The 26,863-nt window shown below is 40.7% G+C and overlaps 1 protein-coding gene across 3 annotated transcripts in view; it reads right to left on the reverse strand.

Moving 5' to 3' along the window:
- The window catches only part of LOC121285485 (probable E3 ubiquitin-protein ligase HECTD4), a 301,376-nt gene that overhangs the window by 122,639 nt on the left and 151,874 nt on the right, over positions 1-26,863 (reverse strand). For all 3 annotated transcript variants that reach the window (XM_041201967.1, XM_041201965.1, XM_041201968.1), the window contains exons 20-33: positions 24,144-24,253; positions 22,602-22,809; positions 20,749-20,868; positions 20,363-20,467; positions 20,059-20,222; positions 11,667-11,909; positions 10,378-10,570; positions 9,483-9,587; positions 8,078-8,166; positions 5,821-5,996; positions 5,031-5,166; positions 2,439-2,580; positions 1,616-1,782; positions 343-489 (exon numbers count right to left, since the gene is read on the reverse strand). In XM_041201967.1, the coding sequence (XP_041057901.1) occupies positions 343-489; positions 1,616-1,782; positions 2,439-2,580; positions 5,031-5,166; positions 5,821-5,996; positions 8,078-8,166; positions 9,483-9,587; positions 10,378-10,570; positions 11,667-11,909; positions 20,059-20,222; positions 20,363-20,467; positions 20,749-20,868; positions 22,602-22,809; positions 24,144-24,253 (2,105 nt within the window). The remainder of the gene's footprint in view (positions 1-342; positions 490-1,615; positions 1,783-2,438; positions 2,581-5,030; positions 5,167-5,820; positions 5,997-8,077; positions 8,167-9,482; positions 9,588-10,377; positions 10,571-11,666; positions 11,910-20,058; positions 20,223-20,362; positions 20,468-20,748; positions 20,869-22,601; positions 22,810-24,143; positions 24,254-26,863) is intronic.

Here is a 26,863-nt window from a genome sequence, read left to right on the forward strand (position 1 = left end):
AAATGATTTTGGACAGGGCTTGAGGAGAGACAGAAGAGAAAGAGAAAAATGTGGATTCAAGGCTACAGTGTGTGATTAGTAGCAGAGGCACTGAACAGGTGGTGAGGTCCATGAGTTCCTTGCACTTGGTGGTAGTGGCGAGGGTGGAGGAAACAAAGGCACGTAAACCAGTCCTAATTAAAAATATACCCCAACCGGTGAGGCCCACATAAGCAACTATTTAATACGATGTAGTCTGTGTTATTTGGAAATAGTTTAAATATAGAGTACAACAATAATTGAACGAATAGATAATTTACTTCCCAATTCTGTGAAATGCTGTGAGAAGCACAGGCTGCCTACCTGGTGTATGGTATAGTACAAAGAAGGCCAATGCTATTGGCACAGGCTATTGGATATCGAGCACAAAGTGAAACAACTGATGTCATGGTCTCGCCAAACGCCTCCTGAACCTGCTCCACCATCCCTCCACACGTCAGCTCTTCAATCCTGAGGGAACAGAAACACATACTTATCAATGGGAAACAACATTGTTTATCAGCTGCAAAATAGCTTCCTTCCAACATTTAATGAATGGAATTCAGTTGCTAAAGTGTAAATCCTTCAATTTACATGTACAGAAATTTGTGTCAAACAATCCTGGAAATCTAACTAAATTTGCTTTTAAAACTTCAATTATCTGCTCTCTTATTCATCAACCTTGCTGATATCCTGGAACATGATCTTTAGGAGATTTCTTTTAAACTATCAGGCGCCATGTTGCTGGATTACACATCAGTATTAATTCAAAAATGTTTTTTGCTGCATTGGTAACCAAGAAGGAAACAGTAAGATTAATGGGATAGAGTGGGAAAAAAATAAGTTGAATAGACCTCTCTCCAACCTAGGAAAATTTGCTTAAACCTTTTCAACATTGTCTGTTTACAATTCTGCAGGTAATAGGTAATAGTTGCCCAGCATCACATTCAATTGCTTCACTTCAGTAAGATATGGTAGTTCTCGACCAGGAAGGCGCATCAAATGGAATTCAATATATCGGACTGGACTAGGGAATAAAGTGAGATCCAACTCTCCAACTTTGTTGGAAATGTGTCCCCAGCTGGACAATTATGAAGCAGCAAAACTACCAGCCAGTAGGCAATTTCTCCCTGCATCTAAAGTTGGAGGAGGAGGCTTGGTGAATGGCTGCGCAAGAAAATGAAGCAAAGGAGGGGGAAAATATGCAGATAATTAACATTAATACATGAAGATGACAATAGGGGAAGCAGTCTCAATCCAATCCCTGTGGCCCTATCTCACAAGCACAGTCACCAAGGATGACTGATAAGAAAAAATTAAAGTGTGTGTTGGACTAGCTCTTGAGACTGAGGCGGAGGCATGTTACTGGAGTAGAACAGAGACACACTTCTCATTCACTAAAAGTAACATCCCTCATCTTGTTGAGTATGAAGCCAGTGTTTTTAAAAACAGATAGATGCACAGCACATTGATTTTGTTTTCTCTTCTGATGCTACAAATCCCATGTGCTGCCATGTCCCAAAGTTTATTTTGTCTCAGAGTTTCTTTGTAAAGAATAGTCATTTTTTGTTCACAATTCAACCAGTCAGCATCTTACCTCGGTCCACCTTGAAGGACTGTGGTTACAGGTCCCACCAAATGAGTGACACCACCGACTCGGACTGCTGCTGTCAACAGCTCACGCATGTGAACCAGGGCCTGTTTTCTTGTGTTACCACGCCGCCATCGGGTCTGGGCAGCTAAAAGGAAACTACTGCTCGACACCTAACGCAAAATAAGATTATAACTTCTGAATGCTGTTTGCATAACTCAATGTCAACATCTCCATTCTCATTTAATAGGGTAATGAAAAAAACTTGTAACATTACATCAGTAATTAATTACTGATACTGACAAATGGCTGCATTTATAGATCAATAGAAAGATGGTAATATACGTACAATTAAAATGTAATCAAAATACTTAGCATTTATAATCAATTTAAGTCTTCAAGAGCAAAGGTGATAAATGAGTTCAGGCATATTTTAGCCCGGTGAGATAATATGTACAATTACAGACGTACTGGAGCAAATATAAATATTAAAAAAAATATATATTTTTATATATATTTAATATGTGTGCATATATGTACAAGTACAAATACAAAATACAAATTGAGTTAAAGATGTTCAATCCAAGGAGTACAAAACAGAAGAGTGCAATTTCCATGAAATCACATTTTATCCTAATATATTGCACCACAATCTCCAAAAGTCGATAGTGCAACAACTTAGCATTTCAAATTTTAATTTATTTTGACCTAATGCATTACATCTGAACATATAATTATGTATTTGCTCCTTATCTAAATTGGTTCATTTCAGACTTATCCAATAATCTCGGAAATAAAGTACAATTACAAATAAAAATTTTGCACTTACAGCCTGGTCAGGATTTGTCCCAATGAAAGCAAAGAGCTGTCCAAGCAACACGCTGTACGTTGGCTTGTCGCGGCTATCCTCAATAGTCAGTGATTGAAGCAGAGTGAAGGAGCTGCTCCGATGACTATTCCCATGGCGTCTCCTGCAAACAAGACCGACAAATCCTCAGACATCTGTAGCACAGAAATTATTGTGCTATTAATGCAGAATACTTACTGTATAATAATACTTAATGGGCTATGTGCATGCACCCCAATAATAATTTTCAGACTTAAATATCTGTCACCAAAAATGTGTACCTGTTCAATTTATACTTTTGCCCAAATTTAGCATTTTGAAATATAAACCCTCCCCTCTCCAATCCAAAAAATCTGCTGAAAGTATTTAATAGGGGCGAAAAATTTTGGGAAACAACAAAAACAGTGCTTTCTGTTGCAAGTAGTCTCTCATTGATTATTTTAAAAAATATTCTTCCATCAGCTTTTTAAAATCCTATCTTACTATTTTGACTCCCTTTCCCTCTAGCACCTTCCAAACATATGACATGACCGCCTAGAAGAACAAAGGCCAGCAGGTGCACAGGAACACAACCACTTGCAAGTTCCCCTCCAAGTCACACTCCATCCTGGCTTGGAAGTGTATTGCCATTCCTCTTAGTCGCTGGTTAAAGATCTTGGAACTCCTTACCCAACAGCAATGTGGATGTGTTTATACTGCCTAGGCTGCAGTAGTTCAGTAAGACAAGCCCACCAGTAGCTTCTCAAGAGCAATAAATGCACAAAGAATAAAAAAACAGATACATGTGACGTCACTTGAGCAGAATGGCTCAATTCACATTGAGGTACGCCTTGGAGCCTTGCAATCCTATAAAAATATGGTGCAGACCTATCCAGTTAGTAGTGAGTGAAAAATGTTGACGGATGTTCTTCCTATATAAAAAAGGGGAAAATACTGAACAAAAAAGCACTCTCTCCTGGATGAATTCCTTTTCCTGCAGAACTCCATGCTCTGGGTGTCTCAGAGCTAAAATTTGGAAGTTTCAGTACAAGCCTTCAATAACTGATCAAATTTTATCATTTGGACTGAACTTGCAAGCTACTGTTGCATAAAGCCTATGTTGGTGTCTGGCATAACAGAATTGGCAAGCAATATGGATGAAGAACAGGACCACGGTTAGCAACTAGTCAAAATGAGTGCAGCATCAAACAGCAGAAAAGTAAACAGAAGCAGTGATACTAGGCCAGAGATTTGAAGCACATTAGATTACAATTCCAGTCTGCAGACAGCAAATCAGAGACAGGCTAACCGCGTGCATGTCATGAAGATAGTAATGTGTATAATGTTATTGGAAATCATTTTAAATTGGACTTGTAGTAGGGTCTGTTGTGTGGGTGTGGGTGTTTGTGTCTTAAGTGGATTAAAGCCAGCTCATCTGGGTGCTTTGATGTACAGTGGTTGAGAAATGTTAAACAGTAAGGTAAAGAATACATCTGCATTTTGTTGAATAAACCATTCAAAGACTGGGGGTGAATTCTTGCACCTAGCTAGGAGACATCAAGCAATATGTTTATATTACTAATAAAATTGGTACTTTGACAGGGGTTTTATTGTTAGAAGAGGTGGAGTTCAAAGGGCCTGGTGATACAATGAGAATTTACATTCAAAGGGAAGGGTAGGTACATAAAGGAAAAGGGTTTTGTGTGGAAGTCAGAGGCACGTAAGATCTAAGCTTGTAAGCCTACCACTCTGTCTGTGAAGGAACAAATTGAAAGGAACCTCATTTCGAATTCGTAAGATAAAATGTGCTTTGCCTGGTGTCTGTTTAAGTCTATGGGTTATTGCTGCCTTGGGGGAGATTACCTGGGAGTGATTCATTTGGGGATTTGTTTAAAAGTTATTATGGTAATAATTTGTAGACACGTGCATGTGTTTAAATTTGTGGTTAATTTAATAAATATTTAATTTACTTTATATAAAAAAACCTCGAGGATTGGTGGTTTTTATGCCTGAATTCAGAAATGCATCTCAAACATACCAAGTGAAAATATAGGTTATGACAGTTGTTTAAAGTTTCCCTCTGGGATTTTAAATAGCTCAACCTTTACCAACTGTTGTGTCATAACAGTGTACCATCTACAAGATGCCCTGCAGCAATTGCCCAAGCTCTTTTGATAGCATCTCCTAAACCCTGACCTCTACTAGAAGAAAAAGGGCAGCAGGTGCATGGAAACACTACTACCTGCAAGTTTTCCTCCAAGTCACACACCATCCAATATATCGCATAACTTCACTATTGTTAGGTCAAAATCTTGAAAGGGTTCTCCTAACACCACTGTGGCTACACCTACACCACATGGACCATAGCAGTTCAAAAAGGCTTACTCTCACCTTCTTGAAGGCAATTAGGGATAGGGAATAAATGTCAGCCTTGCCAGCAACATCCATATCCCATGAACAAATACTCTCAATCATACTCACAGGCATGCATATGTAAATACTGTGATTGCACAATAATGCACATACAATGATTGAAACTGTACTCCATGATGATCAGGACTTAATGGAATTATCCAATTTTACTTAATTCTTTACCTCTGGTTGGCCCGCGTGAATTCTAAATCCTCATTTGCAATCATTTCCAGGTCAGAGGGCGCTGACATACTACGCAGGAAGACAGGTTGGCGAACAGTGTGAGAAATCACCTTGGTTTCAGATGATGATTTACAAGCTGGTAAAATAAGCAGGGATATGTCAGGAAGACAAATGTGCACAAAATATTTCTGCAAATAATATCAATTTGTGATCACTTAGTTCAATGCATGATAACTTGTCCCAGCTATCTTAATCCATACTTCCACTGTTACGCTTCCTATAGGCCGCCCAGCCACCATTTCTCCTCACGAAATAGACTGCAAAAATGCAAACAGTGGACAAAAGTAGCTTGTAACAGTAATCTGGAAGTGATCCTAACTGAGAGTGTGCTTTTACACATCTAGTTGAAATATTTCATCACATTTACTGGCCAATATTATGCACCTATCACAATGCAGGTTTTTCCACTTTATTGTCAAATGCAAGGAATTAAAGATTATTTTTTTAAAAAAAGGACACTAAATATTTACTCAAACTGCACAGTTATTTATATCACAAGGGACCAGACGTTCACCCAAAATTATCTGAATTGGTTGCTATATTCTCTAATGCTTACACAGCTATGATTTTTTCAAGCTCAAACTACTTAGTACACTGCTGATCCCATCATTACATTGATGACAATTGTTCACTATATGGTTGAGCTCTAAAGTCAAACACAAAACAACCAAGAACAGAAAAGACCTTTTCCTCCTTTACCACCTTCACCTGCTGAGGTCAGCATCAGTACCTGGTGTGTCAGCTGGGGTTCCTGAAATACTCCTGGTCAGACCAGACTGTGCTGCTATGGTAACGTGCAGCAACAACTCAGCCCGATTCATCAAGCTTTTCACCAAAGCTTTCGTTTTTGCTAAAGAATGTGAAGATTTCGGCATCAAAGAGTTCACCTCCTGACCAAACTTCTCTCTGTAATAAACAAAATTTTAATTAGAAAACGGGCAAGAATAAACAACGCAAATAAATGTATTCTACTTGAAATTTAGCACCATGGATATGAAAACACGTGGTAGAGACAGCCAAACAAACTACCTCTAATGTCAAACAGGCCATTTGTTCTTGTTACATGTTGTAAAGGGCAACAATATGGTTTTTATAGTGGCCTCCAGCACCCACTCAGGAATATCAGTCACAGTTGAATGAGTTATGAGAACAGTTCAGCTGAATATCATGCCAACCCGCTTTTCACTTCAAGTTTACCTTAATACTTATGGTAGTCACTAATAGTAGCCACTTGAGCAGATTCATGGCTAAGAGAGGGAAAATAAGGTTGGACATACAAAACTGCATCCTCCCATCCTCTCAAGCCTGCATTTCATGTTAGCATTCAGCACTTAAACTCATAGTCCACGTACGTACATTGCATTGAAAATTACTGGAATCACATGCCAAACAGCCCATTTTCTATTGAGTCACCCATCACTCAGTGTGAACACCATCATGTTGATTGGTTATTGATGTAACACCATAAGATGGCATTGCCACAGATAAGTCATATATCAGTGATAAACTCAAGAGCTGATGAGGCCTTGTGTGATTGCTGTTTCAATGATATCTGAACCTGAATAGCATGTGTTTAAGCAACGATAGTTGTTGTGCAGAATAGCATCTGCACAATAAGCATTTCATGCACACAATTCTTACACTTCCAGGCATCATCAACTGTATCCTGTTCCCAGTCCTTGACAAAAATAAAGTCTAAGTTGAGAACTGAAGGATTTTATCCCCTGAAAGCATTTATGTCAACAACACTGGCTAGATTCTAATGTTGTTAATAATGTGCTTAAATTGGTTTGACTTTCTATGTTGGCTTAAAATTGTTGTACAGGCTCATATTAATTCACATTAAAATAATCACTTGTAATTTGTTTTCATAAGTTATAGACCTATTTTTAATTTTAGTTTCAATTCTCCATCTCCCACCTCCTAATATTTGGAAATACTGACTCTTGGCTAGAAAAGAGTTCCTTATAACTTGAGCCAAGACTGTGAATGCTGGCAGGTCAATCTACTGAAAGCGGTATCACAACTAGGTTGATCCTACCCTCACCGGATGTCCAGAAACTCAAATTTGCAAAAGAGGCTTTTGCATTACAATTATAAGTGGGTCGATTTCTTCCTCCTTAAATCAGATACCCTAAATAAAAATCAATTAATGCAATCCAGGGAGCAAGTGTGGAACCTTTCTGGCATTTATGGTTCAACTACACAATGGAAAAACATCTAAAATTGATTCAGGGCTACTTTTGACTTAACAGCTTTTCTCAGAATAGGTCAGTTTGCTAATCTTTAGGATGACTTGTATGCACATTGCAGTGTATGCAATAAGGTACACTTTTTCCATTTTTTTTTCAACAGTAGAATTGCCTCAATTTCTACAAATGTTATTTAACTCTATTCATTGTTTTGGACTCAAATTTACACATTAATCACAAGTGAAAGATGAACCAACACAAATCTAACTGGGAAGGCTATGTACATCACAAGCTGCAGAAACCACTGATGTCCTGTAGTGCATCCAGCTCAAGAGAACAATTTCTTCTTAGCTATCCTGCCTCATCTTCTGAAAGTACTATTGCTCTGGCAGCACCTTGGGCAGTACCTTGCCCAAGTGGACCACTGTTCACATGAGAGCCCAAACAGTGAGTGTTGCCAGGCCATTCAACTATATGAGGGATATTAAACCCCAGTCTAATCCTCTGTTCACCTGTCATTCATAAGCATGCACTTTTTAGCAGGAGACATTGGAAATCAATCAGGAGCAGGAACCCTGCCTGATTGTCTCCCATCTGTGCATAGCAGCAATGAGTAGAACTGTACAGCTTCTACTTCCTCTCTCCCTCCAAAATCAGCAAACACAGCGGAGAATAGGAATTTAATCTCAGACCTCTGGTTTATAAAACCTAATACCTCAGACCATGAATTAAAGCAATAGACAAAACTTTAAGCAAGGCAAACAATTATCACCACAGCAGCTAATGTCATCATACCTTAGTAAAAGGACCATGTTCTCCAAGTCATTACAGTCAAATGGCATCTCCTTCAGGGAGCAAAGCAACTCTAACTCCTTAATTTTACTCTGGGGGAAAAAAAGTACGATTAAATTTTATTTTGGAATCAACTATCAGTTTTTAACCAATGGGACTGTCTGGCGTGAAGCGATTAGCTTGTAATACAAGTTCAGAATCAGGAATACCTATTGTAAAAGTTTCACCTTTACCTCACTCCAGAACTGGTTCACAGAATTAAGGTTGATATTTCAGGGCAATACTGAGGGAGTGATGTATCTGTCAAGGATGCAGCTTTCAGGTGAGATATTAAACAGAGATGATGAGATGGACACAGATTCCAGCATACTATTCAAAGAGCAAGAAGCTCTTCTGTTGTTGTGGTCAACTTTACTTCCTCAATCAACACTAGCAAAAACAACTTAGCTGGTCACTAATCTCACTTGTTGGTCCTGGAAGAAAAGATGGGTTGCCATATTTCTTGATAAAGCAATAGTGGTGCTTCAAAAAAATTAAGACAATTTTCAGGCCAGCAGAGGGGCATCCATATTGGACCACATGACTAGATACAACAAAAACGTAAGTCCATTATTTCTTTTTGTTGACAAAAACCAAGTATCCAAGCTTTCCAATAGCTCAGCAAATCAAAAATTCACTGCACAATTATCTCATATCCCAATGATGCATAGATTTGTGCATAATCATATGCACTTCATGCAAAGGTATGAGATTGATCATATACAACCAAGTTACAGATTGTTTTGATCTTTCAGCGATCCGGTTAAGTTGAGAAACTAATTTTGCAATAGGCTACTGCAAAGAGGAGACCTGCTCTTAGGGCCTAGAGTTTTTGGCTTGCACATACTGTGGGATATTAGGCAAGCAGCAGAACTGTCCAGTCAACAATCTCTCAGGGCCAGAGGTACCACACATTGGACCATAAGACGTCCTTCACCTCTACAAAAGGGAAAATATTGTAGACGCTGGAAATCTAAAATTAAATCAGAAAACGCTAGAAATACTCAGGTCAGGCAGCATCCATGGAGAGAGGAACAGAGTTAATGCTTCAGGTTGATGAACTTTCATCAGAACATCAAGTTGTCAACCTGAAACACTAACTCTTTCGCTCTTCATAAATGTTGCCTGACTTATGTATTTTCAGCATTTTCAGATTTCGTGTCCTTTACTTCCCATTCAGTGTTGAGATGAAAAGTAGTAACATAAGATGATACTTCAGTAATTTCCACACATAAATTGATGGATAATGTGTTGCATCCAGTTTGCTACACTTCCAACCATGACCTCAGAGGACTAAGTGAAGTCAGTGGTTTAGGTTCAACGTTATCAGCAAAGACGACTTTAATCATTTTTACATTTAAAAGCTAACCTCATTGAAGTGATAGTCATGGAAAAATGGCAGATTGTTTTCCAGTTTTCCTTGCTGGCCATCTTCCATTTCATTCTGCCATTTCTGCTCAAGCTCTGCTACACTCTATGAGATAACAAACATCAGTAAAACAAACGTAAGATCATCTTAAAGAACATTCAGATATGAGAAAACATCTAGATATCTAGATGTGCGTTTAACAGCAGGAATGAAAGGTTTATACAATCTGTTGGAATAAAATAGTTGGCTATTCAACTAAAGTTAGTCACAAGTTATCAAAGAGAATCATTGAGAAGAGGCTTGGTGCTCCCTTCATACATTGGAAGTCATATTAAAAAGAGGTAATTGAAGAAATAAATAAATTTTGTATATTTTCAGACACCTCCCTACAGCAGGTAATAGAGGCCTGAGAAGTGGCCAACTGGTCATCCTCAGTGAGGGAATGATAGCAGAATTTTTTTGTAGAGAGCAGAATGAGAATGAATAATAAAAATAAACACTATTTTTAGTTGACACATTGACAAAAATGACAAATATTTTAGTCAAGTCTAGGATTTCAGGATAAATTATGTTTTAAGTGAGCAAATACAATTCCCAACTGCTAAATACATTTCCATTATTGAAAACTGTAAAACTCTAAAGAAAGCTGCATTGAATCTTAACACATTAACTGCTAGATTTATATCATATAGACAATATATTTTTATTTTCACATATTTTTCTTATAATTCTCATCAATTTAAGATGGTTTCAGGGAACCCATGAAGATTGTTATCCACCAATCAAATACCTGTAAATACTCCCGGACATGCCCCCTTCCCAAAAGCAGCTATGTGTACATTCTACCCCCCATCTAAAACAGGCATATCAAATTTCTTTCTGTCCCCAACTTTACCTGAAGTTGCCGCTCCATAGCATTAAGCTTTTTGAAAGTTTCTCCCATTATTTTACACAGCAGATCATACTCTTCCAGGTGCTCCTCTCGGTACTGGAAATTAATTAGAGACTGCAGCGCATCAATCAGATTCAAATGTTTGATCACACATGACACCACCATTTCTTCCATCACATCAGGCTGAATCACTTCCCTACAATCGAGAGGTAAAAAGCATCATTAGGGAGTGAGTGGCCAATTTTCACTTAAAAAGCTGTTTCATCAGAACAATTTCAAGTCTGATAATTCAACACTTCAACATTCAATAAATAACCTTAGCCTCACACTGCAGAAACCAACTCTGCATTAAGCATTACTTTCCTCACAGAGGGAGCGAGCACATCTTGTTGTAACTTACTACACTGTAATCTTGAATCTGCCTTTTCTCTCTCTATTATGGTTAACATCAAATTTGATAAATGCATCATATCCAGTCATGCAGCACCACAAACATTTGTATTAATTTAAGGGGAGGGATGTTTATTACATCATAATAACATGTTCAACTTACAGCTCCTGGAATGTGTTTCCAGTCCAGGGACAGGGAGTGATGCAAGAGAATGAAGGACATGGGTGGAGTAAGAATTATAATTAATGCTTTACCATTACATTGATATTTTTGTAATGAAATATTTTTGCTGTCATTTCTGTAGAAATGAACATCTCATAATGGCAAGCGCCCAGAACAGTGTTAAACTGAGCCATCAAGACCTCAAAAGTCCCAGTTTTGATCACCAGCCTTTATTAATGGATCTATCTTGGGATAATAATGTAGTTGCTACAGGTGGTCTTAAAGGCCAAGGGCTGGGGAAAGGTGGGGGGAAAATCCAGCATCTGTTTCCTTGATTATTATTCCTTAACTGTTGCTGGAAAATGCATGAGCGTGTGGATGTCAGAAGAAAACAAAAATCAGGCATGATTGAAATGTGGCCACTACTGCTAAATAGCATGCTGACACTCATTATCTAGGCTTGGACATGAAGGACCATTTGTAACAGGGACAGCTGGCACCCATGGAATCACATCACAAGCGTCAGTGCCCCCGCTGCCCACCACCCACCCCAAGGAATGAGAAAGCATCAACAAATACAAAAGAACATTATAGAACTAAATAGTTGGCTAAAGTATTAAGTTATTCAGATTCAACTGTTTTTTCCTATGATCCTTTACACTTTCATAAAGGGGCTTTGATGCCCTAACATTTGTACATTACAAAATAGAAATATTGATATTTAAGGGATCACACTCACTTAATGCTTGGTCTGAACTGAGGTCGTGCTCTGCCAGATATTTCCCTGAGTTTTCCCATTATTCCAGGAGGCAGACGAATCCTTGGCAAATCAAAGTAGTGCCCTGTTACCGGAGGTGGTGGTGCGAGTGCATCACAAGGATAGGTGAACTCCCTGTCTTCTTCAATAGTTAGTGGCAGAGGAGAGGGACTTGGTGTCAAAGCAGGAGATAAGGCACCGTTAGCTTCAACCTGCCATTGACATCTGTCAGCAAGAGATTGGAAAGATTTATATATTTGATTCCAGCACAAAGTGCACAACTTCATTTTTCACTTTGCAAGAGAATGTGTTTCTGTTAAGCAATGGCATGCAGAGCATAGAATGATTACAATGTGCAATCACCAGATACTTAACCTTATACCAGGTATAAATGACAATATCCACTGACCCACACATCCTTGACTGAAATGTGACCTTAGGCACAAAGTAATCAAAGATAACATGTTCTGATGAACTACAAACCAGTTTACAATCACACTGTACACAGCAAACAGCAACATCAAACCTCTCCAACTAATAGGCGCACAATACACAAATCATACATTTTAGGCAGTAGCTGCAAATCAGATTTACTAAGTAGCAAGTAAATCACATTGGCTTACTGAAATTACAAAGTATCTAACTATGAAAGCGCTCATATTTCACAACTAAGTAAACAACGATTAGATTTTTAAAAATATTAATTGGGACGAGGATTCAGAGTATAGAGCTGTTAATCAAAACCAGCAGGCACTCTGAAGTGCTTATTACAATACACATATCTGCTGGTGGTTTAGCATCCTCAAATATTCAGGAAGGCGGGTCGACAGCGAAATCAGCTGTCCACCTGCCGACCTGTCAATGGCCGTTGACAGGATAATTAAGCCAATTAAAGGCCCTGCCTGTCCAACCTTAAGGTTGGCGGGCAGACCAGGAGCCCCAGCAGGCTTCTGAAAACACATGAAACCTCATCCACTGCTGGGATGAGGTTTCATGTCTGTTTTTAAAAACTTCAATAAAGTTTGTGATATTTATTAACATGTCCCATCTCGTGTGACATTGTCACTTGAGGGGGACATGTTAGTTTTTTCACTTTTCTATTTTTCAACTTTCAAAAACTGTCAGTGCTCTCCCTGAGGCAGCACTTAGTTTCAGGGAAATGTTAGAGCTGCCCTCTTGTAAAAGGTGAGTAAGCTTCCAACCTCCTTCAAACCATTACAAAAGGGTTTAAATTTGGCCTTGCATACTTCTCCCAAAATATAGTTAAAGAAAAATAATTTGAATCACATTATTTCCTTAGCAATGAGCCATGAACGGAGGGATTCCCAGTTCAGATAATTTGTACTTTCCACTGGAACTCTGGGCAGAATTTTGCCCTTGATGGGCAGGCGGGCACCACTGGCTCAGTAGAGGGCTGACAGCCGATCTCCGCTGCCAAAACAGGCCCTGCTGCCATTTTGAGTGGGTGGGCCAATTAAGGCCCGCCTAGTGGGCTGCCAGACAGGAAGCGCTATGTGCTTCCTGTGCGGGGGGGGGGGGGGGGGGGGGGGGGGTGTTCCCCAACTGTCAGAGTGTGCTCTTTCACGCATGTTCACGAAAGAGCGCACATCTCCCTGAAACTAAGTGCTGCCTCAGGGAGAGCACTGACAGTTTTTGAAAGTTGAAAAATAGAAAAGTAAAAAAACTAACATGTCCCCCTCCAGTGACAATGTTACACGAGATGGGACATGTTAATAAATATCACAAACTTTATTAAAGTTTTTAAAAACAGACATGAAACCTCATCCCAGCAGTGGATGAGGTTTCATGTGTTTTCAGAAGCCTGCTGGGGCTCCTGGTCTGCCCGCCAACCTTAAGGTTGGACAGGCAGGGCCTTTAATTGGCTTAATTATCCTGTCAACGGCCATTGACAGGTCGGCAGGCGGACAGCTGATTTCACTGTTGACCCGCCTTCCTGAATATTTAAATGGGGTGGGATGACGTCAGGTGTTCCCCTCCATATCATCCCGTGTCATTTTCGTGTCGGCGAGCGGACCCCGCCCCCAGCTCGCCAATGGAAAAATTCTGCCCTCTGTTTCTAGCCATGTGCCAACCAGCTTGAAGTGTTCAACACTCCCATGAAGAATTTAATTACACAGCAATTCTTCCATGTTACTCAGTAAGTTGAAAGCAGCACAAAAACAAAAATACCTGGAAAAACTCAGCAGGTCTGACAGCTTCTGCAGAGAGAATATACAGTTGACGTTTCGAGTCCATATGACCCTTCATCAGAACTAAGACATATAGAAATGAGATGAAATATAAGCTGGTAGAAGGGGGTGGGACAGGAGAGTTCGATAGGGGACCAGTGATAGGTAGAGGCCAAGAAGAGACTGCCAAAGATTTCATAGACAAAAGGACAAAGGGGTGTGACGGTGGTGATACTATCTAAAGGGTGTGCTAATGGGGACATTAAGGGAAGCATGCTAGTGGCAGATGGCTCTAGTGCAAGTCGGGTGGGTGGAAGGGATTGAAATGGGCTAAAAGGTGGAGATGAAACAATAAATCGAAATAAGTATAAAAATAGGAGGGAAAAGAAATAATATAGTTGTTAAAAAAATGATAAATTATTGGAAAAAGGGGGATCGGAAAGGGGCTGGGGATGGATGAGAGAGTTCGTGATCTGAAATTGTTGAACTCAATATTAAGTCTGGAAGACTGTAAAGTGCCGAATTGGAAGATGAGGTGCTGTTCCTCCAGTTTGCGTTGAGCTTAACTGGAACATTGCAGCAGGCCAAGGACGGACATGTGGGCATGAGCGCAGGCTGGTGTGTTGAAATGGTAAGCGACAGGGAGGTCTAGGTCATGCTTGCAGACAGGCCGAAGATGTTCTGCAAAGCGGTCACACAGTCTGCGTTTGGTCTCTCCAATGTAGAGGAGATCACATTGGGAGCAGCGAATGCAGTGGACTAAATTGAGGGAAGTGCAAGTGAGGGCGGGGGGGGGTGGTTGAAGGGAAGATGTGTTTGGTGGTGGCATCATGCTGGAGTTGGTGGAAATGGTGGGGGATGATCCTTTGAACGTGGAGGCTGGTGGGGTGATAAGTGAGGACAAGGGGGACCCTGTCATGGTTCTGGGAGGGAGAGGAAGGTGTGAGGGCGGATGGGCTGGAGATGGGCCGGACATGGTTGAGGACTCTCAACCAACATGGGTGGAAAACCTCGGTTAAGGAAGAAGGAAGACATGTCAGAGGAACTGTTTTTGAAAGTGGCATCATCAGAACAGATGCGACACAGGCAAAGGAACTGAAAGAATGGGATGGAGTCCTTACAGGAAGCGGGGTGTGAGGAGCTGTAGTCCAGATAGCTGTGGGAGTCGGTAGACTTGTAATGAATATTGGTGGACAGTCTATCACCAGAGATTGAGACAGAGAGGTCAAGGAATGGAAGGGAAGTGTCAGTGATGGAGCACATGAAAATGATGGAGGGGTGGAAATTGGAAGCAAAATTAATAAATTTTTCCAGATCCAGGCGAGAGGATGAAGCGGCACCAAAGCAGTCATCAATGTACCGGAGAGAGAGTTGTGGGAGGGGGCCTGAGTAGGACTGGAACAAAGAATGTTTCATATACCCCATAAAGAGACAGGCATAACTGGAGCCCATGCGGGTACCCATAGCCACACCTTTTATTTGGAGGAAGTGAGATGAGTTTAAGGAGAAATTGTTCAGTGAGAGAACAAGTTCAGCCAGACCGGGGAGAGTGGTGGTAGATGGGGATTGCTTGGGCCTCTGTTTGAGGAAGAAGCAGAGAGCCCTCAGGCAATCCCAGTGGGGGATGGAGGTGTAGAGGGATTGGACCTCCATGGTGAAGAGGCGGTGGTTGGGGCCAGGGAACTGGAAATTGTTGATATGATGTAGGGCGTGAGAGGAATCGCTGATGTAGGTGGGAAGAGACTGGACAAGGGGAGAGAGAATGGAGTCAAGATAGCAAGAAATGAGTTCCGTGGCGCAGAAACAGGCTGACACGATTGGTCTGCCAGGAGCGTCCTGTCTGTGGATTTTGGGTAGGAGGTAGAAGCGGGCAGTCCGAGGTTGGGAGACTATGAGGTTGGAAGTTGTGAGGGAAGATCTCCAGAGGAGATGAGGTCAGTGACAGCCCTGGAAACAATGGCTTGATGTTCAGTGGTGGGGTCATGGTCCAGGGGAGGTAGGAGGAAGTGTCTGCGAGTTGACACTCAGCGTTGAAAGTTGAAAGCAGCTCTGTTTTACAACACATCTTTATAGTGCAGGAGGCGGACATTCAGCCCATCGAGTCTGCACTGGTTCTCTGAAAGAGCATTCCACCTAGTCCCACTCCCCTGCCTTACTCCCATAACCTTGCACATTTCTTTTCAGGTAGCAATCCAACTCCCCTTTGAATGCCTCGATCGAATCTGCCTCCACCACCCTTTCAGGAAGTTTGTTCCAGAGTCTAACCACCCTCTGGGTGAAAAAATGTTTCCTCACATCACATTTACAACTTTTACCAATTATTTTGAAGCTGTGCCCTTTGGTTCTTGATGTTCTCTTGAGTGGGAACAGTTTATCACTATTTACCCTGTCCATATCCCTCAGGATTTTAAATAACTCTATCAAGTCTCCTCTCAGACTTCTTTTCTCCAGGGAAAAGAGTCCCAACCTCTCCAATCTATCCTCATAGCTATAGTTCTTTATCCCTGGAGCCATTCTTGTGAATCTCCACTGTACTCTCTCAAATGACTTCACATCCTTCCTCAAGTATAGCACCCAGAACTGGATGCAGTACTCCAGATGAGACCTAAGATCTTTTTACAAACTCAACATGATCTCCTTACTCTTGCATTCAATGCTCCTATTAATAAAGTCCAAGATACTATATGCTTTATTAACTGCTCTCTCAACATGCCCTGCCATCTTCAATGACCTATGTATGTATATACTTTTGTTCCTGCACCTCCTTTAGAGACTCTTTCTTTATTTTATACTGTCTCACCATGTTCTTCCTGCTAAAATGAATCACCTCACACTTCTCTGCATTGAACTTCATCTGCCACTTGTCTGTCCAATCCACCAACATATCTATGTCCTTTTGAAGTTCAAGATCATCCCCATCACAGTTGACAACATTTCCAATCTTCGTATCATCTGCAAATTTTGAAATCATGCCCTGCACACCACAGTCTAGGTCATTAATATATATCAGGAAGAGCAAAGGTTCCAACACTGACCCCCTGAGGATCCACTACAAACCTTCCTCCAATCTGAAAAACGACCATTTATTACTGCCCTGTTTCCTGTCACTCAGCCAATTTCTTATCCAAGTGCCTACTTTCCCTTTTATTTCATGACCTAGTATTTTGCTCACAAGTCTGTTGTGTGGCACTGCATCGAATGCTTTTTGAAATTCCATATACACCACATTGACAGCGTTTCCCTTCAAGCTTCTCTTGTTACCTCCTCAAAAAACTCTAGCAAGTTAGTTAAAAATGATTTTCCCTTAATAAATCCACGCTGGCTTTTCTTAATTATCCTTCACTTGTCTAAATGACTGATTTTATCCCGTACTATTGTATCCCTGAGTTTCCCTACCACTGAGATCAAACTGACTGGTCTGTAGTCGCCAGCTTTATCCTTGCACTCCTTTTTGAACAAGGCATATCATTCACAATTCTTCAGTCCTCTGGCACCTCCCTTGTGTCTAAGGAAGACTGGAAGATTATCACTAATGTATCTGCAATTTCAACTCTCACTTCCCTCAGTACTCTTGGATGCAGCTCATCATGTCCTGGTGCCTTACCTATTTTAAATAAAATTAGCCCTTCCTTCCACTCAATTGTAAGTTCTTTTAGTGTACCAGTTACCTCATCTTTCACCTCGGCCTGGATAGCATCTTCTTCCTTTGTAAAGACCAGGTGCAAAGTACTCTTCAACACCTCCACCATTTCTCCAACCGCCACATGCAAGTCCTCTTTTGTCCTGAATTGGCCCTACTTTTTCTTTTATCACCCTTTTATTATTTGCATGCTTATAGAAGACATTGGGATAATTTTATGTTTGCTGCCAGCCTCTTTTTATGCTCTCTCCTTGCTTTTCTTATTAGTTTCTTCACTTCCCCTCCGTTTCCTCTATATTCAGCCTGATTCTCCATTGTATTTTCTACCTGACATCTGTTGTACGCTCACGTCTTCTTTTCCATCTTTACCTCTATCTCTCTAGTCATCCAGGACGCTCTGGATTTATTTGTCCTAACTTCAATGCAGTATACCTTGACATTGTCTGCAATACTTTTTCTTTGAAGGTATTGTTCAGCCACCGTCTTTTCCGCCAACATTTGATTCCAACTCACTTGACTCAGGTGGATTCTCATCCCATCAAAGTTGGTTTTCCCCCAAATAATTATCCCTGCTCTGGATTGTTCTTTTCCATGATTAACCTAAACCTTATGATACAATGGTCTCTGTACCCTAAAGGCTCTCCCACTGACATCTGATTCACTTGGGTCAACTCATTTCCCAGAACCAGGTCTAAAAGTGCATGTCCTCTCATTGGATTGGAAACATACTGCTGCAGAAAATTATCTTGAACACATTCCAGGAATTCTCGCTCCTTTTGTACTATTCTTATCCCAGTCTATATTTGGATAATTGAAGTCCCCCATTATGATGACTCTATGCTTCTTGCACTTCTCTGTAATTTCTTTGCAAATTTGTTTCTTCACATCCCTTCCACTAGTTGGTAGTCTATATACTACACCAATCAATAATTGCACCTTTTTTTCATTCCTTGCCTCCAGCCAGAAAGATTCCATCCTTGGCCCTTCTGGAACATCTACTCTCTCCAGTACTGTAATGCCATCTTTAATCAATATTACCACTTCCCCCTGCTTTTCTTCCTTTCCTGTCTCTCCTAAATACCTTGTGCCCAGGAACATCTAACACCCAGCCCTGCCCTTCATTGATCCAGGTCTCTGTTATAGCAATAATATCATAATTCCATTTGTCCATGTGTGCCTGCAGTTCACTAATCTTATTAACCATACTCTGTGCATTCACAGACATGCACACTAGCCCAGAATTAGGTTTTTTTCACTTTCCTCCTTATTCTGACCCCACCTAATGACTTTTATTGCCTTCTCTAATTTTATCAAACTCTCCAAGCATTCAATCTGCCTTGATACTACTCTGATATATTCTCTGGTATATCCAAGTTATCAGTTGATAATCTACCACTGCTAAGGTGCAATCCATTCTTTTTGTACGGACCCCACCTGCCCCCGAACTGATCCCAATGCCTCAGAAATCTAAAGCCTTCCCTCCTACTCCATTTCTCCAGGCATGTGTTGAACTGCTCAATCTTCCTACTCTTATGCTCACTAGCACATGGGACTGGGAGTAATCCTGAGATTACTGCTCTTGAGGTCCTGCTTTTTAATTCCCTTCCTAACACTCTAAAATCAATAGGTTGTTATCCTGTAGTCTGCAAAATAATGTCAATTCAGTATATACAAGCATATGAAACAGGAACAGGAGTAGGCCATTTGGCCCCTCAAGCCTGTTCCACCATTCAATAAGATCGTGGCTGATCTGTTTATTTCAAATTCCACATTCCCATACACCCCCTGCAACCTTTGATTCCCTTGCCCAACAAGAATCTACTTCCACCTTCAAAATATTCAATGACCCTGCCTCCACTGCCTTGAGGCAGTGTGTTCGAAAGTCACACAACACTCAGAAAAAATCTCTCATCTCTGTCCTAAAAGGGCAACCCCTAATTTTAAAACAGTGTCCCCTACTTCTGGACTCACCCACACGAGGAAACATCCTTTCCCTGCCCACCTTGTCAATACCATTCAGGATCTTATATACTTCAATCAAATCACCCTCACTTGTCTAAACTCCAGTGCAGAATTGAGGACAGTTTTGCGCTGTTGGCCATATCTCCAAGAGACTGGCTTGAGACCACACAAGTTCATTTCACATTGGACCCTTACAGCCATACAGCTGAAGAAGCTCTCTTTACTAAAATGCTATCTTATTTTCTGATGAGCAAAATTCATTCTTTGGTAGGAGTTCTGACAAGCAAAATTGGGGTAACTGAATTCAGATCATAAAACACAATGCTTAACTCAATGTGCCAACCATCCCATGCGGTGCACTTGTCTGAATAACACTTTACAATCACTCAGATCTTAAACAAGCCTTCTAATACACACACAACTTCAGTATGAAGATACTGCTTTTAAATAGCCTAGCAGCTGAAACACCAGAACACTGAAAAACCAATTTAGAAATCAGTCAGGCAGCAACACAATAATTTCCCACCTTACAAAATATGGAGAAAGGCAACATATTTGCCAAATGAGAAATAAGACAACTTGCCTCTGAAGCAGTTTTGATCTGAGTAATTGGTGACATGCTTCCTCTTCTTTAGTAGTCTCAGGTCCATTATAAAGGATCCGTAGCATGGAACAGGCTAATACAGAGAGTCCCAATGCAAGATCAGCAAGGAAGGGCAGCCCCCCTGAAACGTCTTCTGAAGACTCCTACAGCAAAATAAATAAAGCACACAGAGGTTTCAAAAGCTAACTGCCAAATGCAAAAGAATGCAAGGTCAAGCTTGTGACTATCAGGGACATGTCTACGTTGACATATATGGCAATTTAACTGGAACAAGCTACCTTACCTGGGCTCGAACAGTACAAGCGAACCCCCACATGGCTTTATCAGGTGTGTTGTGCTCTCGTCCACTCCTCATCTCAAAAGAAAAGGTCACTGTGTCGCCCTCAACCTGACAAATACATAGATATGATTTAATCTTCAGACCTGAATGAGCTAGGTGTGCCTTCAATTCTAAATAAGTCTAATGTGTACAGAGCAATGGCTTGGCACTTTCACCGGACTTCATTCCTCCACTGCACTATTATACATATATCTAAACTTAACTCACTGCACTCTAAAAAAAAATCATTTATTTCATATCTAAATATACAGGAGAACTACTACATTTATCAAATAATTAAAGGGGAAAAAAACAAGTAAAAAGCAGAGAAAAAAAATATTTTCAATTACCTTGACCAAGTCCTTAGGCCAACCAGTTCCCAGTACACTGCGACTTCCATAGCCCAATGTATTTCCTCCATACTCTGCTACTTTCCTGCTGTTTGTGTTTGGACCTGCATATATCACCAGCTACAAAATAAATTGTGTATAAAGACAGTAATACCTCTTCAGTTCAGAAGGTCTTTCATTTAAGTAAACTGGCTATTAATTGTACCAAAGTATTTCAGACAGAAATTTAATGTAAAACATTAGAATACTAGCAATTGCATGAACAGGATTAAATCCAGCTGATTAATGAAAATGAGTTCACATCTTCCTGCATGAACCCAAATCACAAATCCACATTTGAGGCAAATGCATACAGGGATAAACTGTTCTAAGGATCACCCATTTTATGAAATACTCAGAAGTGTTCACGCTCCACTCTGGGAACAAGTCCTGAACAGATCACAACATTAATTTGAAGCCAACGAAACCCATAGGCAAATGGGGAGGCAGAGAAACTTGCAACAAAAAGCCCAGAAAAGATGGGCATGAAGCAAATACTTTTGAAACAAATACAAAAAACATTAAATGAAGAAAGTAGATATGCTCTTAAGGTATATCCACTGGCTCTGTTTCCAAGGCACAAAATTATCACTGCTTCATTAAGCCATTGGAGGGTCAAACAAGCTTTCACAGAGGATATTGTCAATGTAAACTTAATCTAATTTGTGGGAGGGAAAATCAAAACAAAACCAGAGGTACATTTTCTAAATTGCAGTTTGGTTGCATAGACATCAATTCTACATTTTTTGCTATTTCCTCAGGATTATTGACATATTTTGAAGAGTTCCTGTGACAAATTTTCCAATACCCCCATCTCATAGATCCCCCAAAGATTTTGCTTTGAAGTTTGCAAACATACTTGTTTTTTTTTTTATAGTAAATGGGAACATAATTTCTTTTTGGCTGGATTCTTTTTTTTTTCAAATCTTCCTTCTGTTTTGTAAAAAGGGGGAGGGGTCCCTTATGAGAGCTCTCTCTGGAATCTCCTCCAAAACCTTGAGATATAGACAATCTTCAGATACTCATGTTGAAGTCATTACATGCAGATTTATCCAGTTCTCAGATTGCTTCATTGAGAGAGGCAGTTTTCAATGCTAATTCAGGTTGGGATCCTGAATTAGGCACCTCTTCTTGAACAGCCAGTGCTGGCTTATCCAAAAGAACTAAAAATTGGAAGAAAATTTGTTTGTGCAATTTTGTTTGAAGCAGTTCAGAGAAGGTTCACTCGACTGACACTAGGGGGGGCGGGGGCGGAGATGGTTGGTGGTGGTTATCTTACGACGAAAAGGTGAGTTTGGAAGATTGAGAGGTGATCTTATTGAAACATAAAAGATCCTGGGAGGACTTGACAGGCTGGATGCTGAAAGAATGTTTTCCCTTTTGGGAGAGGCTGGAATTAGGGGACACAAGTTTAAAATTAAGGGGTCTCCCACTTAAGACGGAGATGAGGAGAATTTTTTCTCTCAGCTGGTTGTGAATCTTTGAAACTCTCTTCCCTGGAAAGCAGTGGAGACAGGGTCAATGAATATTTTTAAGGCACAGATAGATAGATTCTTGACTAACAAGGGAGCCAAAGATTACCCGGGGTAGGTGGAATGTGGAGTTGAGGCCACAATCAGATTAGCCATGATCTTATTGAATGGAGGAGCAGGCTTAAGGGACCGAATGGCCTACTCCTAATTCATATGTTTGTTTGTATACAGCAATCACTGCATCAGCTCTACCCCCCCCTTACAAATAGAATTAAACCCAACTTGTTGAACACTAATGCTAACAATTTGAACGAGAGAACAATGTTCTTTTCATCTATTTACCTTGTCATAGTCATATTGGGAGGAGCAGCGTGTGTCAAACCTCAGATAGAGGCAGCGTGCACCAGGAATATGGACAGTTTCTTTGAACTTGTAGTTGTCTCTCACGGGATGGACCGTTTCTACCGTCTTCCCAGCTGCCCATGGGGCAGGGATCTTTAAGCCAGTCAGAAAACCAGGTTCTTCCTTTTCCTCTAGCATGCGGTAGTTCCTAGTGGAAAGGAATTAATTTTAACTACATTCTGATATATTTCAGTCTTAATTCAGACAAGTTCAATACAATCCTGTATCAAACCAACAGACTGACAAGTGAAAGGTTTAAACTCTCAATTAATACACCTGACAACAGGTGGTATGGTCAACTTATAACGCCTACATATTGTTTCAACTAAATACGTAAGGAATTTTCAGGGGTAACAATCTCAAGCTTTGCAAAGGCAGTCTAGGTTACATGTTAGGTGGTGGTTTGTTCCATTCAAAGGTCATTAACCTGAAACGTTAACCCTGTTTCTCATTCCACAGATGCTGCCAGACCTGCGGCATATTTCCAGCATTTTCTATTAGTTACTGATTTGTTGAATTCAAGTGAGAGGTGGATCTATTTCTGGATATGGAGGAGATCATCTCATGTAAGGGGTAAGTGCAGTATAACGTTACTCAAGGCTAGTGTGGCCTCCTGGAATAATTTTAATAGCCTAAGACATTAGGAGAAGAATTTTCCAGATTTTTTCCCCCCTAATTAGTCTGAATTATTAAATCTTGTTCCTTGCCTCTCTGGGTGAGGTGGGGAACATACATACTATCATGCACAAGACATCACAATTGCATAGGACAGGCTGGATGGATTTGCACATCGTTTGTTGCCCTTTATTTCTCATATAAAAGTTACTGATATACGGACATAAGTTTAAAAGTTACTGTGTCAGTATACTACCTAAGAACAAAGCAACAGCAACAAAAAACAAAAGCGAAACAGTAAATTTAGCTTTTAATAAACTAATTATTGAAGGTGCAGTGATATTTGTATTTCTTCAGCAACCGACCTAGCTCTACAGTGATAGGTCCCATGAATCAGCCAGTCTTTCACTGAAGCATGTGCCTACAGTGGGTTCAAAAAACGTACAAAGGATCTACAGAATCTCCTAGACATTTGATAAACTTAAGCAGGGGGTCTATTTAAATAGTGTGTGTCAATGTTACTATCCACATTCAAGTTAAAAATTTACCAGCCAATGGCATAGCTCTGCCCATATGTGCGAGCCCATGTATGGATAAATGCAGAACTCTTCCTGTCACACAATTAAGGTTCATAGCCAGTCAGCTTTGGCAGTTGCAAGTAAACATCTTAGCTACCAATCTCAAATCAGTAGCTACAGCGTAACCACAGTCTCAAATACTCAATAACATTCACAAAGATTAAATTGTGATGGCAAATATTTCAGTTTATCAAACCATTTGCTTTTCAAATACGTATTAATTCCTTAAACTAAAATGAGAGAAGTGAAACTGTATTCTGCTCAATACAATCAGAATAACATCCATCACCTGTCATCCAACAAGGGGAGCATTCCTTTCTGGATCTGTTCAGTTCCTGGGTAGGGCTCATCACCTACCTCTGCGAAAACAGGAGTTTGTGTTTTCAACAGCAAAGCAGTCTGCACAAGAGAACAGGACATTGAACTTTATATACAAGTAACGGAGGTAAGTCAACCAGACAGACATAGCTTCAATCATCTGAAAAATTAATAATTTAGTCAACTTCCAAAAAATTCAAATATTTTGCTAACTTTAGCACCACAATAAAATGGTGGATAACTTTTTTTTACATTATTCTTTCATGGGACATGGATGTCGCTGGCAAGGCTTATCCCTAATTACCCTTGAACTGAGTGGCTTGCTGGGGTATTTCAGAGGGCAATTAATAGTCAACCTGTGGGTCTGGAGTCACATGTAGGTAAGGATGACAAATTTCCTTCCCTGACGTACATCAGTGAGCTAGATGGGTTTTTACAACAATCGATGGTAGTTTCATGGTCACCGTTGCTGGAGGCTAGCTTTCAATTCCAGGTTTTATTAATTGAATTTAAATTCCACCACCTGCCATGGTGGGATATGAACCAATGTCCCCAGGCTTCTGGGCATGGGCCTCCTAGTCCAGTGACATTACTATTACGCTACGACATTACTACTCCCCATCAGTTGCATAATGATCAGATGTGGGTTCACCTCTCCATGAGGCAGATAGTCCAAGAGTGAGGGGAAAAGGAAAGAAAACCATATGGCACAAGTTCCATCACCTGATTATAATATAAAATTAGCAAAGGTCATGACATGCCTGCTCTTTCCATTCAGGGAACAATGCATGACTTGAGTGAGCAGTAGTTGTTGTGATACTGCTTTAAGAGCGAATATGTTAATGAGTAAGTATCCACGATGTAAATCATGTGCCCGGCAGACACTATTCAGAGGAGGTTTCAGTTTGTCAGCAGCATGTGTCATGAAGGGGTTGCAGCTGTCCTTTCCTGTTAACAATAGTTGTTCAATCTTTATAGTAAGTCTGTCTGAGTCAGTGTCATAGGGTTTTACAGCAAGGAGAGGGGCCTTTCAGCCCATCAGGTCGACACTGGTCATCAAGCTCCTATCTACTCTAATCCCATTTTCCAGCACTTGGCCCGTAGCCTTGTATGCTATGGCACTTCAAGTGTTGATCAAAATAGTTCTTAAATGTTGTGAGGGTTCCCGCCTCTACCACCTTTTCAGGCGGTGAGTTCCAAATACCCCCCACCCGCTAGTTGAAAATTTTTTTCCTTGAATCCCCTCTAAACTTCCTGCTCCTCACCTTAAATCTATGCTCCCTGGTTACTAACCACTCCACTAAGGGGAAAAGTTTCTTCCTATCTACTCCATCTATGCCCCTCAATTTTGTCCACCTCAATCAGGTCCCCCCTCATCCTTCTCTGCTCTGAGGAAAATAACTCCAGTCTATCTAGTGTCTCTTCATAGCGGAAACACTCCAGCCCAGGCAACATCCTGGTGAATCTCCTCGGCACCCTGTCCAGTGCAATCACATCCTTCCTACAGTGTGGTGACCAGAACTGAACACAGTACTCTTGATGTGGCCTAACTAATGTTTATATAGTTCCATCATAACCTCCTTGCTCTTGTATTCAATGCCTCAACTAATAGAGGTGGGTGTCCCATATGCCTTCTTAACCACCCTATCTACCTGTCCTGATGCCTTCAACGATCTATGGAAATGCACATGAAGGTCCCTCTGATCCTCTGTACTTTCTAGGTCTGACCATTTATCATGTACTCCCTTGCCTTGTTTGTCCTTCCAAAATGTATCACCTCTCACTTTTCAGGATTGAATTCCATTTGCTACTGTTCTGCACATCTGACCAGTCCATCTATATCATCCTGTAGTCTTAAGGCTTTCCGCCCCGCTATTTACTACACCACCAATTTTTATGTCATCTGTGAACTTATTGATCATACCTCCTACATTCACATCTAGATCATTAATGTACACTACAAACAGCAAGGGACCCAGCCAAAAGCTGCAGTACACCACTGGACACAGACTTCCATTCACAAAAACATCCTTAGACCATCACTCTCTGTCTCCTGCCACTAAGTCAATTTTGGACCCAATATTCCAAATTGCCCTGGATCCATTGGGCTCTTACCTTCTTGACCCATCTGCCATGCGAGACCTTGCCAAAATCCTTACTGAAGTCCATGTAGACTACACCATCTGCATACCTAGTCACCTCCTCGAAAAATTCAATCAAATTTGTTAGGCATGATCTCTCCGACAAACCTATGCTGACTATCCTTGATTAATCCTTGCCTCTCCATGTAGAGATTAATTCTGTCCCTTCGAATTTTTTCTAAAGGTTTCCCTGCCACTGATGTTAGATTCACCGGCCTATAGTTCTCTGGTTTATCCCTACCACCCTTCTTGTCCAACATTACCACATTAGCTGTCCTCCAGTTCTCTGGCACCTCTTCTGTGGCCAGAGGGGATTTGAAAATTAATGTCAGGGCTCCTGCAATTTCCTCCCTTGCCCCCCACAGCAGCCTGGGATACATCTCATCTGGGCCTGCGGATTTATCCACTTTTAATCCCGCTAAAACCACTAATACCTCCTCCCTCTCAGTGCTAATTTGTTCAAGTATATCACAGACCCCCTCCCTAATTTCTATATCTACATCGTCCTTCTCTATTGTGACTAGAGATGCAAAGTACACATTTAAAACAT

This window comes from Carcharodon carcharias, chromosome 13, assembly GCF_017639515.1.
Source record: "Carcharodon carcharias isolate sCarCar2 chromosome 13, sCarCar2.pri, whole genome shotgun sequence".
NCBI lineage: Eukaryota > Metazoa > Chordata > Chondrichthyes > Lamniformes > Lamnidae > Carcharodon > Carcharodon carcharias.